We start from the raw sequence: 18,443 nt of genomic DNA, 5'->3' as shown, positions 1-18,443 counted from the left end.
TGCAGTAAGTATACCTAGTGACTTTATTACTTGACAGGAATAATCTACACAGAGAACCAAGCAATCGATGGCAGCATTTCACGAGCTTACAAAAATAAAACGTGAAGAGCCTGTGTGTAGACTTCTATAAAATTAGACATTCAAAACTATGGAGAAAACATTGAACAGACAAAATTAAAACGAAATGATCAGCTACATGTGTTTTGAACAAAGTTGTGACGAATATATCCATGGCGACATGATATCACACATACCCCAAAGCTTTCTATACATTCTTCCAAAAAAAGCACGGTTTGATGTGCATGTAAAAGCGTACCATTCACAACTACCATCTAACAACTATTGTACATACGCACGCACACATACACCAGGCCATCGGCACAAGCAATTACAGTAGTGTATATCTATAGATTGCCAGGAGTGGCTTATTTTAGTTTTTTTTGGCTTATGAATTAAAAAAATCCGTTACACAATTAGTTTCTGCAACCATCAAAAGCAAGGTGGCGGGGTGTGTTTTTTGTTCTAACGATAAATGTGCATGGGATGACAGCCTGAAGTATAACCGCACATGAACAGTACCCAACGCAGGCCACATCAACTGGCTGTCGTGTGCGCTCTTGAGGAATTTAAAAGGGGACGACCGTCATTTTTGGGTACCAAAAATGGTTCTCAAACTCAAGTCTTTGGGCGCCAAAGCAGGTGCATTTTACGTCAAAATTATATAACCCAACCTAACATGTGCATGCAACACGAACCAATTACCGTGACTTAAAATGTGAATAGGTGTATGTGAAGACAGCCAGGGAGAATTTGGGCCCAAGAATTGTAGTTTGAGAAACATATTGGCGTCAAGTGGTTGTCACTACTTCATTCTTCTGTTTCATTTTGCGCATTTTGTTTTCTTGTCCAAGTGCATTTGACAGTTTTTAGTTTTTTACAATGAACCAGTCGAATGACCCCCACAGATTGCAGTAGCACATGTGAATGATCCATTTTACACTATACAGTAAATAGATTGAATAGTTTTATGTTGTTAATACGAGAACAGTACATTTATTTTTTCAGCAATACCATAGGCAGGAATGTTGTATATTAAACAAACCCACTTTTCGAGACTACTTTACAATACTGCACATTTGAATGTGTTTTTTTTTTACAATTTTGATATCTGCAATTTTAAATAAAATCTCAAATGTACATATACTTTTATAGTCACACACTGACAGCAATCAATTAAAGACTGAACGTTTTGCTTCAGATGATTTCTCTCTTTAAACAAACCCACCCAACTTCTGCATTGACTTCAAGTAGAGGGTTTGAAATCCTCTTATCACATACACACTCCAGGCACTGGATTCTTAGTCCGGCCAAACCGTTGTTACAACACCACACAATCAAGGCCACAGCTTTAAACTAAACATTCATGTCTTTTAGGCAAAAGTCTACAGCCTGAGTGGCAACCTAAACAAAAATGTCCAATATATATATTTTTGTTTTACCCATTCTTGAGCAGTAGTCGGTTAAAGCCACGGGGCACAATCGGGCAATTGTTCAGACATTGTTGCCAGCAACCGGCACTGGGTTATGTTTCCATTTTTGTAAAAATATTAGTCGGCCTAAATGTGGAGAGAGCAATTTACTGGATCTCACACCACTGCTCCCCCCTGGTGGGGGGGTAACTGAGATGACAACTTCCCGTCCCTCTAGCTCCATTATTGTTAAAACGTTTCAAACATGTTTCACTGGTTTAGACAGACCTCTGTTACACGATGAAACTTCCTAAATCAAGTTTCCACAGTTGCTCAAAGTAATCGGTTTGTCACAACAATGCTGGCAATAATGACCCTAAAATTGCCCAACCGTTATCATGGCCTTTACTCTAAAGCAGAAACTTAAAGGCATGCAACCGTTTACTGTACCTAGCATTGTAAACAACTTTTTTATTTTCCGAATATATGTTTGAATGTTTAAACAATCAGAATATATTCAATAAGTGGCCTTCTTTTAAGCTGCGTGGATATCTTTATGGCATTGAAAACACTGTACCAAGCATTGTAAACAACTTTCGATTCCGAATATATTTTAGAATGCTTAAAACAATGCGAATAACGCTGCATGTGGAAAAATGTGAAACACCATGGATATAGCGTCATGGCATTTTTTTTTACAACGACCATCTATCTACCTACCCTGTCTCATTCACTTTAAATTGAATCTCGACTCTTGAGTCAATCGTGTGCTCGATGGGTTTAAGCAGTCAGTAGCAAGGAGTGGCTCTAAAGATGAGGCACTTAAGACAGGGTCGTGAACTCGAACAATAAACACTTTGATTAACAAAATCAAATGGCAGCAATTAAAAGCCTTTTTGTGATAACCTCTGTCCATTGTTTCGATGGCTCACGTTCCAAGGACAAGTTTCATACATCTTCTAGAATTGTGGGAAAATATGATCAGCTTGAAAAATCTAAAACGGCATTTAATGTAAAAAAACAAACTATGCATTTCATTATGGCAACTTAACAATTTTTAAGGACCGATGTCTTGAACAGTTACCAATTTGTATCCATAATTAAATCAGATTGGTAACAAGTGGCAGAACATTTCTTAGCTTAGGATCCCAACAAAATATTATTTGATCTGTCCATAACATTAACAAAGATGACACGTGCAAAACATTTTAAATAATAATAATAATCATGCATATGATTATGAGAGGTCATACCAGCAGTGCAACAATTCCATACAGTGTTTGGTGCACTTTCCTATTTTTGTCGTCTCTATCTCTCTATATATATATTTAATATCTTTGATTTTGAATGTAAGACCCCCCCCCAAATAAAGTGTACGTAGATTTGATGTCTGAAAAGTATTACCTTAAATAACGCAAGTGCGGCGGAGGTAAGAGAAGGCCTCACAAAACTGTTGGCTGGAGATGCCGCATTAAACGTTTGCTAAATTAGTACCTGTCGAGATGGTACATGTTTGCATTGTGAATATCGCATAATTGGATTCAGTACACAGTTAACCTACAGTTAGTGTTAAACACCTCCATAGTGCATTTCTGTGATTCACCATCATCATCATCGTGGTTACCACAATATTTCTTAGCATTATCCCACAATTCCCTCCAACTTGAGTTTTGCGATGCCCACTGATCAAGTGTACCGGCTTACAAACAAACTGCAAACGTGTAAAAAAAAGATACGCAGCAGAAAAACTAACATAAATAACACGAAAGTAAAATATACAGCCAAAACCAGTGTTTGAGAACACATTGTGCAACAAAAACAAAGAAAGATAACAGCAGCTTAGTTCGGCGTTCAGTGCAAGGAAGGGGGGGGGGCGGCACAAAATGGCCTCGCGTTTCCGCGCGCCTCGGCAGTGGTGGGGGGGGGGGGCCCTCACACGTAGCAGGGCCCTTCTTCCTCCCCCTCGTCCTCCTCGCCGCTCGGATGGAACTTGTTGAAGTGGACGCTGTACTCCGCCTCGGAGCCCACGCTGTCGGGCTCCGTGCACAGCGACGCGTCCAAACCTCCGCCGCTGCCGCGTCGACTCCCAGTTCGCGAGCGGACTTGTGCAGCCTTCCTGGCCTGCTCCTTGTCGCACCAGCGGTCCAGAACGTTGTCCGGATCGATCATGGCATTGATGACTGCAGAAGAGCAAGGTCAGAGAGGCACCTTTTCACTCGACGACTCTTGCAGGTGTCAGAGTAAGAATCTTGATTTAGACTGGAGGAATCTGATAAGCTACGAAGCTGACTTTCGCGGTAGCTGGACCTGATGCCCAGTAGGTGTGAGCGTAGCAACGTGCCGCACATTGTATACGATTGTGAGAACCGAACCCGGTACTTATCCGGGGAAGCATTGGGGACGTTTGGACAACTACTTTGTCAATGATGTTTTGCATGCGAGACGAAAATTTAGTACGTGGAGAATGTAATGGGATAGAACTCAAATGTCCGTGCATATCAAACAGTGGATTTAACCATGAATGATGATAAAGTCTGAGGCTTGCATTAAAATATTTAAGTACACACAAGTACACTTTATCATATCTGGAGATGTTTTATTTCTTTATTGTGTCTTCCTCTAACAGTGACGAGACTTCAATGCCTTGTAATGCATGTGTAATGGGTTCCGGAGACACTTGAGTATGCACTGTTATCCGTGACCCTTCCTTGATAAGTGCTGTTGATCTGCTGCCCCATTTAACACGGACTGCAACAACGCTTTCAGTAGGGTGTAGTGGAACAAAATCCACTGTTGTACTCGAATATGCTGTAGCATCTATGCTCCCCGCCTTCATCAAGTCACACTGACCAGCGTGGTAAAATATGGTGTAAAATAACAGCCCATACACAACCTGCATGGTTTGGGGGCCAATGTAATAATTCAGAAAATGTGAGTAGCTCTCAAAAGTTAGCCAACGCAGTGGTACAGAGTGGCCTGTTCTTGAGAATAATATCAGAGGTTCTTCAACAATACAGAAATTGGTGGCTATATCTTGCCAAAGTGACGTATTACAAGCATGAACTTACATGTGAAAGGTGCTCATCAAACTATAGTCATCCTGGGCAAATGTTTAGTTAATGTTGGAGCTCTGTATTCCCTTTACTTCTTCTAAGCCAAAAGCCTGATCATTGCGTGGGGTGAGCTGCGGGGACTTTCTGTCTCCGTGAGCTTCAATTCCGTGCCCGTCCTCTCGTCACATCCACCGCCCCCTCACTTCTCGTTCCACCGCATCCTCCCACCTCGCCCTCGGTCTCCCTCTATGCTTTGGTGCCCTGTACCGCTGACATCTCCATAGATCTAGGTCTCTGGGTCTCTATGTGAGTCTATGGGTCACTATGTGCGTGTATGGGTCTCTATGCGAGTGTATGGGTCTCTATGCGAGCATATGGGTCTCTATGTGAGCGTATGGGTCTCTATGTGAGCGTATGGGTCTCTATGTGAGTGTATGGGTCTCTATGTGAATGTATGGGTCTCTATGTGAGTGTATGGGTCTCTATGTGAGTGTATGGGTCTCTATGTGCGTGTATGGGTCTCTATGTGAGTGTATGGGTCTCTATGTGAGTGTATGGGTCTCTATGTGAGTGTATGGGTCTCTATGTGAGTGTATGGGTCTCTAATCTTCACAGCCCTTCTAATTGCATCTTCTTCATCTCTTTTCAACACGTGCTGCAAACCACCTAAGACTCACCTCCCTTGCTTTCTCAAAAATATAATGAAACCCCACTAAGACTCTAACTTGTGCAGCTTACTCCTGACCGTGCTGCTTCAATAAACATAATTCATTACAAGCACGTGATTTTAGGGTTTACGTCACGTAAAATGAAATGGCTTTGAGAAGTGCCAGTCGAAGATTTATCCATACACACAAGCACAGGTGACATCTTACCTTCCAGCTGCCTTTCAACTGTTCGAAGGTCCCTCAATATGGACGCAATATCCTGAAAAGACATAAATCATCAAAGCGCTCAAGATAATTGGTTGCAAAAACGATGGCCTCACCTGTGTTTGCGATGTCAATCAAATTTAATGCTGAACAATCTGCTCCGTTTTCCCACACAGATAATTAAGGTAATCTGTTGACATTACACGGTAATTAACCTTAATGGTACTGCCATTAGACAGCGTGTGCCAACAGGGCTCTTTCTTGATCTCCATCAAGATGTTATCAATCATTTAAATGATGCTCCTGTTTCGTGTTGTGTCCAGAAGACCTGCGCAACATGCAATTTGCAAAAGGTACGAAGCTTGGCTCCAAGTTTTTTCTTGTTGAGCGTTTCTAGATTTCCCGTGAAACATCTGCGCCACCGTCCTCTGCAATTCATAAAATAAGAAAACTCTTTCCCTCGTCTTTTCCCTCTTCCCAGATTTTCCCTGAGTGTGCTGGTCATTATTCTTCTCCTCCCCCTCCACATTTAAATCGTCATCATTCTCCCTTGCGCGAGTTCCACAATTGGTTGGGGCAGCGGACGCAGCCCCTTTCATTTTTCGATTTAAAACTTCTTTCGTGACTGCAGGGATTCATCTTCTTGTTTCTTTCGGTAAAGTCACGTAGAAGGGAAATAATAAAATAAATAAAAATAAAACATAGTAAAATACAATTCTCACTTGTATTTTAGTATGAGAATTGTATTTTATTATGTTACATTTTTTAAATTTTATTATTTCCCTTCTACGTGACTTTACCGAAAAAACCAAGAAGATGCCCCATGTTGTTGTAACACAGTAAAACCTTGGATTGCGAGCATAGTTCGTTCCGGAAACGTGCTTGTAATCCAAAGCACTCGTATATCACTTGTGATCATGTGACGCTCGGCAGACAAAGCGTATACACGTACTACTCGCATTGCAAGACCTCGCTCGTTTATCAAATTAATATTTATTTTAAAAAATTGCTCGCCTTGCAAAACACTCGCAGACCATGTTACTCACAATCCAAGGTTTTACTGTAAAACATAAAAAAAAATAAAAAAGATTACTCTACCTTGTTGGATGTCTTCAGCAACGGAACTTCGCTGTCGGAGTTGAGACGAGACTCGATCTCCGGCCAGTTCCTCTCCTCATCCCGCAGCAGGATCCTACGGACAGCCGATTTCACTCGTGACTTTTTTTACAACTCAAACCTCCAAGTGACGTTGTCATTGTCAAAAGACCATTAACAACACAAGGACACATTTTGAGATGATTACAAACTTGGGGCGTGGAGCGGTGGCGAAAGGGTTAGTGCGCCGTGAGTTGAACCAGATGATCTCCACAGTTTGAATCTCGGTCACTGTCAGTGACGAGCAGTGTTTGAACCAGTCATGGGACACCAACCTTCACCAATACGCGTTGACCAGCGTGGTGAAGTATGGTCAAATAGCCCCCGTAACTGACACGACAGACAGGACTGACAAAAGGGCTGTACTCTTACTCTTTGGTTTTTTCGGTAAAGTCACGTAGGTAAAAAATAAAAGAAAATAAATGAAAACTAAATTAAATCACGACGTTTCGGGCTCAATACAATTGTCCTTGAGGTTGTCTGACACACTTAAGCGGTTGTGCTTTCGCTACGTTGTCCCCATCTGAAGAAGGACGCTTGTGTTGCGCCCGAAACGTCGCGATTTAATTTAGTTGTTTTCATTTATTTTATTTTTTACCCACGTGACTTTACCGAAAAAAGCAAAGAGTATGAATCCTTGCAGTCACCAAAGCTTCAAATCTGTACATTTACCATTCATTATTCTTCTTGTTGTCCTTCCCCTGCACCTACGATTAGCACGGTTGGCTACATATGGTGCGAAGGAAGTCCAACATATATACATTACATACTCATGAAAAATTTATTTTCCCAAGATCCCAATATAGGACCGTCCTAGATGAATAAGTCTGCTCATTATTTTAAATACAAAATGCTAAAAGTTTATCATATTTTATATTTTCATAGCCCTTTGTTAATTAAATGCCAGATAAAGGCTTACCCCTGCTCCACCGCGGTCATGGAGGTTGTTTGACCACACCTCACCACACTGGTCAGTGGCGAGTTGGTAAATGGAGGTGCCCAGGACTGGTTCAGACATTGCTTTCCACTGAAGTTAGATATAGCCAAGAATGCAATGTGCTAACTGCTGTTCCACCAATCGACTCGAATTATATTGAAGACCAACAACCACTATGACATTGCTTGTGTAAAACTGTAATAACAATGTTAGCATAATCCATTTCACCTAGAGATTGTTTTACCCGCAGGCCACGTGGATGCCTTTCATTGCCTGGACCTCGTGGCAGGCTGTGGATCGGGCCTCCCCACCCCTCTAGATTATTATACATCTCTATGGGTTGTAATTGAGTTTAATGGCTTTGTACAACTGCACTGCCGAAAAAAAAACAATGAAGCTGCAATGCTTAACACAGGCTATTGTATGTATGTTGAACTTCTTTCACACCGTACGTAGCCAACCGTGCTAATCGGATGTGTGGGGGAAGGACAACAAACTAAATGCAAAAAGCAGTTCTTAATAAATGAAGTTTTCAAAATTGTGCAAGGATTTAAGAATGCAACAAAGTTACTTGCATAATGTAAATGTTTAAAGACGGCTTTATAATGCGCGCGTAGGTTAAAGCGCTGGCACCGAATATATGCGTGTTTGTGAAATTCCATCGGTACATTTCCTTGCACAGTAAAGTGATTCTAAAGAACAGAGGAGGCTCCCTCAATGAACTTTTTTTTTAGCTTGGTACAGCTTGCAATCTTACCTGGCCAGAATAAGTCATATCCGCGGTTGCACTCTGCAAACGTGGAGTAAATTAACTGAACACACCTCATTTTAGTTGCCGTTCTGTCAGTGTTGCTGCGAATCTTCTGGGACAGTTGTGCGACGGAGGACAGGATGAGGTTATCCAGCTGCATCTGTTTGGCCAGAATGACAAAAAAAATCCTTTTATTTCAACAATACGCAGTCCACATTTTTCGCACACTCAAATGTCAACGTGTCACACAGGGGTGACAGCAGCTCTGAGATTGTGCGATTGTCTCTTCATTTCAAACTCTGCTGGTTCAAAATCCAGACTAGCAGCCTTGGCTGGTGGCATACAAATGGTACAATGGCATAAAGCATTCATGTCTTTTGGAGCAGGCATTATTCAGCCTTATGTTCCATATGTTCAAGAACTATAAAGATACTTATTTAAAGAAAAAAAACACTTTGTCAGTGGTTTACGGTGCAAATCGACCACTCTAAAGATCACATTCCGTTTTCAACAATAGTATCCGGTTTCATGGCTTTGCTATTAATAGAAATCTTATTAACTACGATACTCACAGCTGGTGATACAACCGTTTGTCACCTTAGATACTCTGTATGTGGGTGTTCTAAACATTGAAAGATTGAGCAGTAGCATACTGGTAGGAACCTCCTGGTTACACCAGCCCACAGGGGATTATTGTGTCCGTGCGTCCGTCGTGCAGGGAGGGGCTGGGTGGGGAGGGTGAGGAGGGGCTGGGTGGGGGGTGGGAGGGGTGGGGAGGGGCTGGTCACCCCGTGGTGCCCTTATAAAACTCAACGTTTAACCTACTCACGCCGGCTTGTGCCCGCCCTCACAGTCGGGCATATTTGCGGAATACACCACGCCGCCGTGGACCCTACCAGCTCCCTCCGCAGGAATGTGTTTATTAGAAGCCATGATCAATCCACTGCTAGACGAAGGAAATCCCCTTTCTGTCACTGTCCCTCAGGATCCTGAACTGTCACCATCCACCTCCTTCTTGCATGAGAAATGATGTACAAGAATTGATCAAGTTTTGATATCCAGTCAAGAACATTATTGGATGTGGAATAAACCTTTGTTTGCCCGCCAGAAAAAGGTGGATACAAGGGGCAACTTTTCACGGTGCGGTCCAGCGTGCAGTTTGTCCCAGCTGCAGTGCGGATAATTCTGTCTGTAATCATTGCTACTCGTGCATCAGACATTGTCCACATCTCCTGTGGTAAGTCCTCATGTAGTTTATGATCGCGAAGCGAGGAGGAGGTTCGCACCGTACGTAGCTGACCATGCTGATCGGAGGTGCGATTAGAACACTCCACATTTCACTCAACATCGTAGACCTGCGCACAGTAATTGCCCACAGTTCAGACACTCTCTCCTCCTCCCCAGAAGTGCGCTACCTCGTCGCGTGTCCACGTCTTGCGTTTGCTTGCAGAGTCGGGCTTGCTGCCCTCCCCGGCACGGTAAGGCGCCTCGGCCCCGCAGGTGGTTTGTCCGTCAGCCAACGAGTGTGGGGGAACTTTGCGGAAATTAATCGCCTCGTCTGCTATCCTCTGCACGAGCTGGGAAAATAAATAAACGAGGAAAATGACACGTGTGCACGGAGTCTGTACCACTTAAGAAAAAAACGAGCCGTCACATGGCGCGTGATGTCGCCAAACGATGCCACACGTCGTCATTGGGAGGTGATGTCATCGTCTTGGGCAAAATTGCTTATCCACTATTACTGTTTTTATAATTGTAAACGTTTGGATAACCCATTACTCAATTTGCCCGGTATCATTTTTTTTAAAATTCAGATGGGATCATCTATACAGCTCCATGACAGAGAGAGACATGAACAGAGCTGTTGCATTAATGCTTTTAACCCAAGATGTAAACTGTTAAACAGAACAAACAAAAACATTCATAATAATTCATAATAAACGTTTTTGGGTTAGATCGCGTTATTTATAAATGTGTCGTAACCCTCCACCACCCGACACGGCCAATCAGTTAAAAAATTCAGGTGACATACAGTTGTTCCATTATCTAGTGTGCTGCTACTTAGCGTGTTTTTGCAAATGACATAGCCAACGATGGACATTCCACATTCCCAGGGCTTGAGACAATCACTGCGCCAACTTTCCACAAGGAGTACTCAATTTGATCACAAACGGAGGAGTGCCAAGCCAAGTCACCCCCTGGATTTTCACTGGGCCCCCATACGATTACACGTCGAACACCAACTACAGCGCCACCCAGCCAATGCCGACAATATGGCCACGCCTCTGCATAATCCACACACCACGCCCTGCAAGCAAGCCACCGCAATACAAGCACCTACCATCGTCGTCGTCATCGCCGCCGGCACTACCACACCCAGCGATTGCCGACCGCCACAGTTTGACCCTCTGACTCACCTGCTCCTTGGCCTCAATGGTGGAACCGGGGGAGGGGGGCCCATCGCTGACGGCCACTCCCGCAGCCGACGAGCTGCTGCTCACGGAGTTGGGCTCGGTGCCGGCCACTTCGTGAATCTCGCGTGCCAAGATGGCCAGGTCCTTTGCCAGGTCCTGGCTGATTCTGCAATGGGGATCGGAGTTGACGCTTTTAAAAGGCGTTAAAAATACTATTGCATCTCAACGCACTTTTTGGGGAAATGGGTAAGAAGGGAACGTGACAAACCCCCGGGCACCAGAGCCCCGCATAAGCCTGACAAAACAGCCGTTCCAGGAAAAACAGATGCTTCGACAGGAATTGAAGACGTGGCCACGTCGGTTGTGAAAAATTCACCAAAGACAAAGATCCCCCATATAGCCTTAACAAACTGTTGGTGGCAAGTGCTGTTATAGCGAGCACCTATCAAGGCCGGCACAGTCGACGAAGGGGTGGGTGGCCAACACCACGCCCGACCGCCTTTGTCTCCCCAGTGGTGATGTTTCTACACACCGCACCAGGTACTCATTTGAGGCCGAGTCGACCTCGGGGAGGCCCAGGACCGGTTAAGATAATCGTCACTGGTGTTGGCCATAAGTGTGAATCGAATTCGGGTTGCTGGGTTCATAGCGCAGCACGCCAACCGCTACAATACCGCTCCCCGCAACTACATCAGCCATCGTGAGAGCACTATTATAATGTCTGAGTACGTATATCCACACTTTACTGTGATGGCTTCCGAAAAATCAAGTTGGGATATGTTCGAAGGGGTGACCGTAAATTTGAAGTGGAAATGGTACAATTTGAACTCAGAGGCCAGTTCACAGACGAATAATAACTCTGGGGTTAATAATATTAATAAAGCCCACGTGTCAGGCATTTTGTTAAAGAAGGCCCTACCTGGTACATACGGACAATTCATTTTTACGTACTTTTGCGTGTGTCGTATGAAATTTCAGAATGATGAAGGTTTGCTCAGAATGGCGAGCGGTCTACGCGTAACACTGCGGTGCACACGCGTCTCACGGACAAGTGAGATGAGCTAAGTTCCCCTTCAACCAACCGCACGGATTGCAGGTGTGTGTGTCACCACATCCGGCGCATTAGGGGGATTGCCTAGGAGTGGAGGGGAAAGCGTTACCTTTCAAGATTGTTATCAGAAATGTTTTGTTCCATCATTTTGGTACACACCCATAATTCAGTGCTTTGGAGGGAACAATTGGTGGATCACGTCGCTTTGTAACACTTACAAACTTACTGGGCTGCAAGTTACTTACAAGGGAGTGTAAAATAATGGGCTTGAAAACCCATGCATTCAGTATTATCCCCTCGTATTCCTCGGGTTTATCTGGGTACTCTGGTTTTCTACGCACACGCAAAACACCCTTTGCATATAATTAGCCAACATTCCAAGGAAGAACCCTCATCAAACCGAGTCTTGATATTTGAAGTTTTCGCGACTGCAAGGATTCATACTCTTTGGTTTTTTCGGTAAGTCACGTAGGTAAAAATTTTAAATAAAATTAAATCACGACGTTTCGGAAGCAACACAAGCCTCCGTCATCAGGTGTAACCGCTCCAGTAAAATTGCTGTAGCGTATGAGTCTTGAGACTCAGGATATTCGGAATGATGGTCAATGAAATAAAAAAGAAAAGGGTAAAACATCCCCAGGAAATCAACTAACGCAAAGGTGGAATGATGAGATGAGTCCATGCAGTGAAAGCCTGTGGCAATGCAAGACCTTTAAAATTATTCATCCAGCAGTGGAAAGACAATTGTTGATGATGAAAAAATCTAATTTCCTATAATTTATGTTAGTTTATGATTAATTTGATACGAGGTTTTAAGAAGAGGAATTAAACATTCACCCTTTCACGCTTTACAAACAATCTTTTTTCGGGCCTTCTAAACTAACCTTAAGTCACCGTTGGGATGTTTTCAATAAAAAAAAGTAAAATAATACCGTCGGCTATACTTTATGGCCTTCTTAACGACACACGCGACTCTTTCGAAGAGCGTAAAGTGCCGTGTAAATGAAGCCACTTAACATTACGCCCAAAACCTGACGGGATGATAGAATGGTGCAAAACCGATTCAGGCCATTCATTTTACCTGCCACTCAAGATAACTGTGTTGTTTCTGAAAACCATATTAGCATGAAAAAGTGTAATCGTAAAGCACTTTACAAGACAACCCCTACACCAAGGCCATTTTAAAGCTTATTGATAGTCACGTTTGTTTTCAGTGTCAACGAATTCCGTGGGTTTTAACGTAGTTTCATTATTAAAGGAGAGCAATTAACAAGACTTGGAACTGTGGCGTAGTTGTTGAAAGGGAACCATTCGTTGAGTGTTGTGAGTGTAGCACTGGCTGATGATGGTGTTGATGACTTCGCACATTTTATCCAACTTTCACAGGATCAAGATTTCAGTATACGCGTGTTCGCGTATTGATGCCGCGTAAAACAACATCGTACAATTGTCTTGCAGGAATTGCGATACCAGCATTGCAATCTCAGAAGTGCTATTAACTTCTTTGCTGCCAATTCTTGGATTGTGACATCTTGGCAAATACAAGGCATTGCAAAACATTTACAACAGCAATAACTTCTCCATCAGAGGATTTTTTGGGTTAGATTGTGTAAATATAAATGTGTCGTTAATCTCACCACCACCTGACACAGCCAATTAGTATGGTTTGTCACGTAAATAAAACATTCCAATTTGTGACGTGTTGGAGAGTAAACCCACAACATTTACAATTCGAGTACAACGTTTCGCCAGTAATTACAACTAGCAACCGACACATTGACGTGCTGTACTAGTCACAAATTGGCATGTTTTGTTCACGTGACAAACCTTACTAATTGGCTGTCGGTCGGTGGTGGCGGTTTTACCGACACATTTATATTTACGCGTTAACCAAAAAAAAACTCTAGTTTAGATATTGGTCGCGAAAGTCTACGTGTAAAACCAGCAATAACTCCTGTACTGGATGATATATTTACCAAGGGAATCACATTTAATTTATTTATTAGCCCATTTAAGTGAACAAACACATGGTTATATGTTTTTATATTATTTCTTTGTACAGCCCTTTGGCCAATGGTCAGGTCGCACGGAGGGTAGTACTACTGAGCTGGGACCGCTGGGTTCGAATCTGGGCAGACACCTGTGATTAAACCTGTCTCTCCAGTGCAGCAAGTTGATGGTTTCAGCCCAGTCACCAATTACTGCACAAAAAAGGCCATTGCATTCCATTTTGTTCACTGCATTTGGCCAAGTACTAGCTCCATGACTTCATATTTTCAGTTTTATTGACATGTGATGAACACCTTTTGCAGACCATGGAAATGGCGTGAAACCCTAGTGCAGATAAAGAAACCTCGTGATATTCTGTGACGTCGCCTCATCTTACAGAGCCATTCCCCGAGACAGGGTGATGCAATGCTCACTGTAGAGTTCCGAATAGATTGCAATATACTTCGGTAACCAGCAACATTTTTTCAAATGAAGAAAAATCATGCACATGCATGGATGCTATAATGCCTTCCAAAAAGTACTTGTCCTTGGAAGTGTTTAATTAGCGATACTACCTCTAAAGCTGAAAAATTAGATGCCATCACGTGGCGCACAACATGCGACACAGTGATATTATATCACGGGTAATAATGTCATGGAGATAAGAGGCACGCACGTGACATGTGACATCGTCTCCTTTGCCAAAAAGGCTGTCTATTTAGTGCTGCTCTTTTCATTGCGGAGTTTATGCCAACCCTTTGATCCATTTGGCCAGTTTTCTGTCGGGCAAATCTCGGTAGCAACACAAGTTGACACAAAATGTCGATTGGTAATGGGCATTATTTTTACAAGAGTAATCGTGGACTTGCCGGTACAGATGGACAGGCCAGAGCTAACAAAATAACACTCCCGACTTTCATTAGAAAGCGTCAAATGGAATCCCTCCGCTGCCACCACACCGACCCTCGCAGCGCCACGCTCCTCACCGGGCGATCTCCTCGCTGTGGTTGTTCCAGTCGCGGATGTAGTCATCATCGTCGGGCAAACGCGAGCGGCGCTTGCTCGACCCCACGGCGGAGGAGGAGGCCCGGTCGGCTCGCGACGACGCCGCCGCCGCGGCCGCCGCCGCTGCTACAGCTGTGGGGGAGGGGCGCACGCGAGGGGGGGCCGCGGCGGTGGCGTGCTTAGGGGAGCTCGAGTCCTCCTCCGACGTGGAGGTGTAGTCTGTGGGGCAGCGGCGCCAGCGAGTGCCTGCCGTGCCCGGCGTTGCATGCGTGGGGGGCCGCGTGCATTCGTTGCGGGGGTCGGCGCGTAAAGCATGCCGGTGGTACATGCGGGGTAGTGTGTGGGGCGGGGGTTGAGTGTTCGTACGTGCATGTGCATTCACGTGCGGGTACGCGAGTTTTGTGTTAGTGAGCAAATACGTCAACGTTCACATGCGGGTACGTGTATGGTTAAATACGCGAGCGTGTCATCGTGCGATAAGGCAAGCAATTTGCACGTGTGCGATTTGCACGTGTGCGATTTGCACGCGTGTGCATGCACGGTGATGTGAGCAGCGTGCGTTGCTCATTCTCGTGAGGTAGGTGCGAGCGTCGAGGGTGGAGAGGGGCGGTGAGGAATGTTGTGGTTTGGGTGAGCATGTCCGTGTGTGTGTGCGTGCATGCATGGGCACGCGCGTGTACAAAAGCAAAGCAGCACCCAGGAGTAGTGGAGAACACAGGGAAGGGAAGTGCAAATCCACAGCAAATAGGAGACAAAAACAAAAACAGAATGACCAAAACCCCTCGGTAGAACACAGGACACCTTCAACATGCAGCACCAGTTGAAAAACAAAACAGCCCAACAGTTATGCCGAGGTCAGGTTAACGTAATAACGAGAACAAACAACAAGTGACTATTCTCAAGGAGAGAATGTCCCAGGGCTACCCCAACATGAGTTTGACACCCTGGAAGAGGGAAAAATAAACTTTAAAGTTACCACCAGGGGCTTGATATTGCACTCGAGCTAAGTCTGCCAATGCGGTATATTTTAATACGTCAAGAGTTGTCACTTTTGTGCTACAATGGTGCACCTGGCTGTAACTTTAAGTCATTGTTTCTCAATAACAAAGCTTCAAGCATGCGTCTTGACAGCCCAGGACACAAAGAGTAGGTGTGTAGCTACAAGATTGGAGTTAGTAGAACACTACTACCGATGGTTAATATACTTTTTAAACCACCATTATCGCACAGGATTTTGGAATTCAATCATTTCCGACCACGAGAAACCTCCGTTCACTCCTGAAACTCAAGTGCCTTCATATACGTAGCTCTAATAAATAATCGGCAGAGATGTGTGAGCCCGAGTCTATATAGATCATACCTAGGGTTCCCGGTTACTGATTGTGTTTGCTTTGTTAAATTACACTTTTTTCCTTCCTATAGTTTTGTTCGGAAAAGAACATTCACTAATTTTAAGTACATACCGATACTCACTGTTTGTATCGCGACCTATGTAACCATAATTGTCAAGAATATCTTTACTCATAATATAGGTTTTTGGGTCAGATCGCGTTATTTATAAATGTGTCGTAACCCTCCACCACCTGACACGGCCAAACAGTAAAAAATGTGTCACGTTTTTCAAAGGACAAAATAATTCACTTCTTTAGCCCACCGGTGTGCTGTAGAGAGAATCAACAGCATTTAAAAATTTGAGTATGACGTTTCGCTGATAATTGTAATTATATTTTTTACTGTTTGGCCGTGTTGGGTGGTGGAGGGTTACGACACATTTATAAATAACGCGATCTGACCCAAAAACCTATATTATGAATAATATTGGTCACGAAAGCCTACATGTTAAGATCTTTACTGTGTAATATCCGTACCGTCACAGGATGCCCATGAAATAGCCTAGCAAGCTCATTGGGCCCTTCCTTGCTGAAATAAATCGAATCTAAATCATCACGTAGAATTGCGATGGTGTTGTTGCCACCAGGACCACGCTTCACCGTTAATTTGCGTCACTTAAAAGCAGAACATGTGGGGCCTTGCGGAGGCAGCCTTGCGAGCATAAAAATCATTTAGATTTTACAACCAATCGTGACGCGTAGGAATGCCAACCTGGGAATACATTTAATTGGTTTGCTACGATTAGCTACTGGTGTGTGTATATATATTGTTTTCATGAAATGAACGTTTTAATAGTATAATTGTAGTAGAATAATAATAATCATCATCATCAAAATCATCAAGGAATGTGAACAGGGTCTGAAGATAGCACTGCCAACTATTAAACGCCATTGCGAAGTGCATTTGCTGCGCATTGTTGTCAATGGCATTGTGGAGCGCAAATTCAGCACTTGTTGACTGTGTGACTGAAATGTGTGTAAAACTGTAAAATTATGAAAGGCAATTCCTGTTGCTGAGCAGAAAATAATTGGATGTTATAACCTTTTTTACGATATATATGATCTGTAGATAATCCCAAAGAGGTAAAGTGCAAGTCGTAAAAAAAACTAATGTAAAGAGAGTCAATTTCGTGAGCATGTTAATTGATGATTTTGTTTGCTGCATATTTCTAGTGGAGATGGGTGATTAAACGCTCATCAAAATAGTAAAACCTGTAGTACGTGTGACGTTGCTAGAGACAGACCAGGGGACGGTGACTAAAATAACAAGAGACGGCATTTTTTTCGAATTCAGTTTAAAAAAAAAATTCAAGAGCCGCAATGCATGTTGGTCCTTAATAAATAACGGTCACAAAGCAGTCCTTGAAGAGCCGCATGCGGCTTCGGAGCCACAGGTTATAATAAACCAACCAACCAACTATGTTTCAATTATTCATTCCGGTTGTGACATTGGCCGTGGCCAGAGAATACATCCATTGCCCTCATGAATTATTTCTCTGGCAGACTCAAAGAATTTGCATACTGCAATTCTTCGCCTCACTTCACGCAGCGTAGTACAGAAGCAATCTGTTTACTATACCGGGCATCACTCTGTGGCATTTCAACGTGGCACATTTTTGTTTGTTGCGGTTGCACCCAATTCAAGAGCCGAATGGCTCACAGGGCTATACCTAATAAATGAAAACTTGAACTTAAGACACAGACCCCCTGAATCTGTATTGGCTCAAGCGTAGCGTGGTCGTATTAAGGGGTGATGCATGCGGAAAAAAATACCCCCAATTATGTAAAAAAAGAGGAGTTCAGAGAGATTATGATCTATAATTCTAACAGACCACGAAAGGAAATTATAACCTTGTATTTAGATTAGCCAGGCATTTATGTTTTACATTTGAAAGGAGTGACATCTAGTCATAGCTTGATATATTGTTGAGTTATATCAGGCCTTAAATGAGAATATAACCATAATTTATCATGAGACTGCATTATGTTAATGCACTATCCACACTGCTCTTTGGCAAATGTTGTGCAAGTCAAAGATAGAAATTTTATGGGCAGGATATTTTACGGTGCTACTTATAACAAGATAATTATGTCGTGCCATTTTTCTTTTTTTAAACTTGCCAGAATGGAGGACTGCAAAATAAACCTCAAATGTTTACCTACCCCTGCAGTGCTCTGCCACATGATTACCCATACACTGCTAAGCCACAAACGTAGACAGATGCTACGATATGCACTGCATGAATTCAGAGGGCGTCAAGAATCGACACCTGGAAAGACTGCAGCTTCGAAAAATGCAGTTGGAATCCTGTGGTTAAAAAATAAACTAAGTGGATAGCAAACGTGTACAGTGCAT

At 43.4% G+C, this 18,443-nt stretch overlaps 1 protein-coding gene across 1 annotated transcript in view; it reads right to left on the bottom strand.

Moving 5' to 3' along the window:
- The window catches only part of LOC133342269 (centrosomal protein of 170 kDa-like), an 83,483-nt gene continuing 65,040 nt past the window's right edge, over positions 1-18,443 (bottom strand). Inside the window, 7 exon segments of the mRNA XM_061551321.1 lie at positions 1-3,649; positions 5,398-5,449; positions 6,493-6,586; positions 8,309-8,397; positions 9,653-9,814; positions 10,655-10,817; positions 14,678-14,942. Coding sequence (XP_061407305.1) covers positions 3,402-3,649; positions 5,398-5,449; positions 6,493-6,586; positions 8,309-8,397; positions 9,653-9,814; positions 10,655-10,817; positions 14,678-14,942 — 1,073 coding nt within the window. The 3' untranslated portion in view covers positions 1-3,401.

This window comes from Lethenteron reissneri, chromosome 14 (genome assembly GCF_015708825.2).
Source record: "Lethenteron reissneri isolate LAM-NWPU_2019-01 chromosome 14, ASM1570882v1, whole genome shotgun sequence".
Taxonomy (NCBI): Eukaryota; Metazoa; Chordata; class Hyperoartia; order Petromyzontiformes; family Petromyzontidae; genus Lethenteron; species Lethenteron reissneri.
Note: the sequence above shows the minus strand (reverse complement) of the source record. Positions and strands in the feature narration are given on the sequence as shown.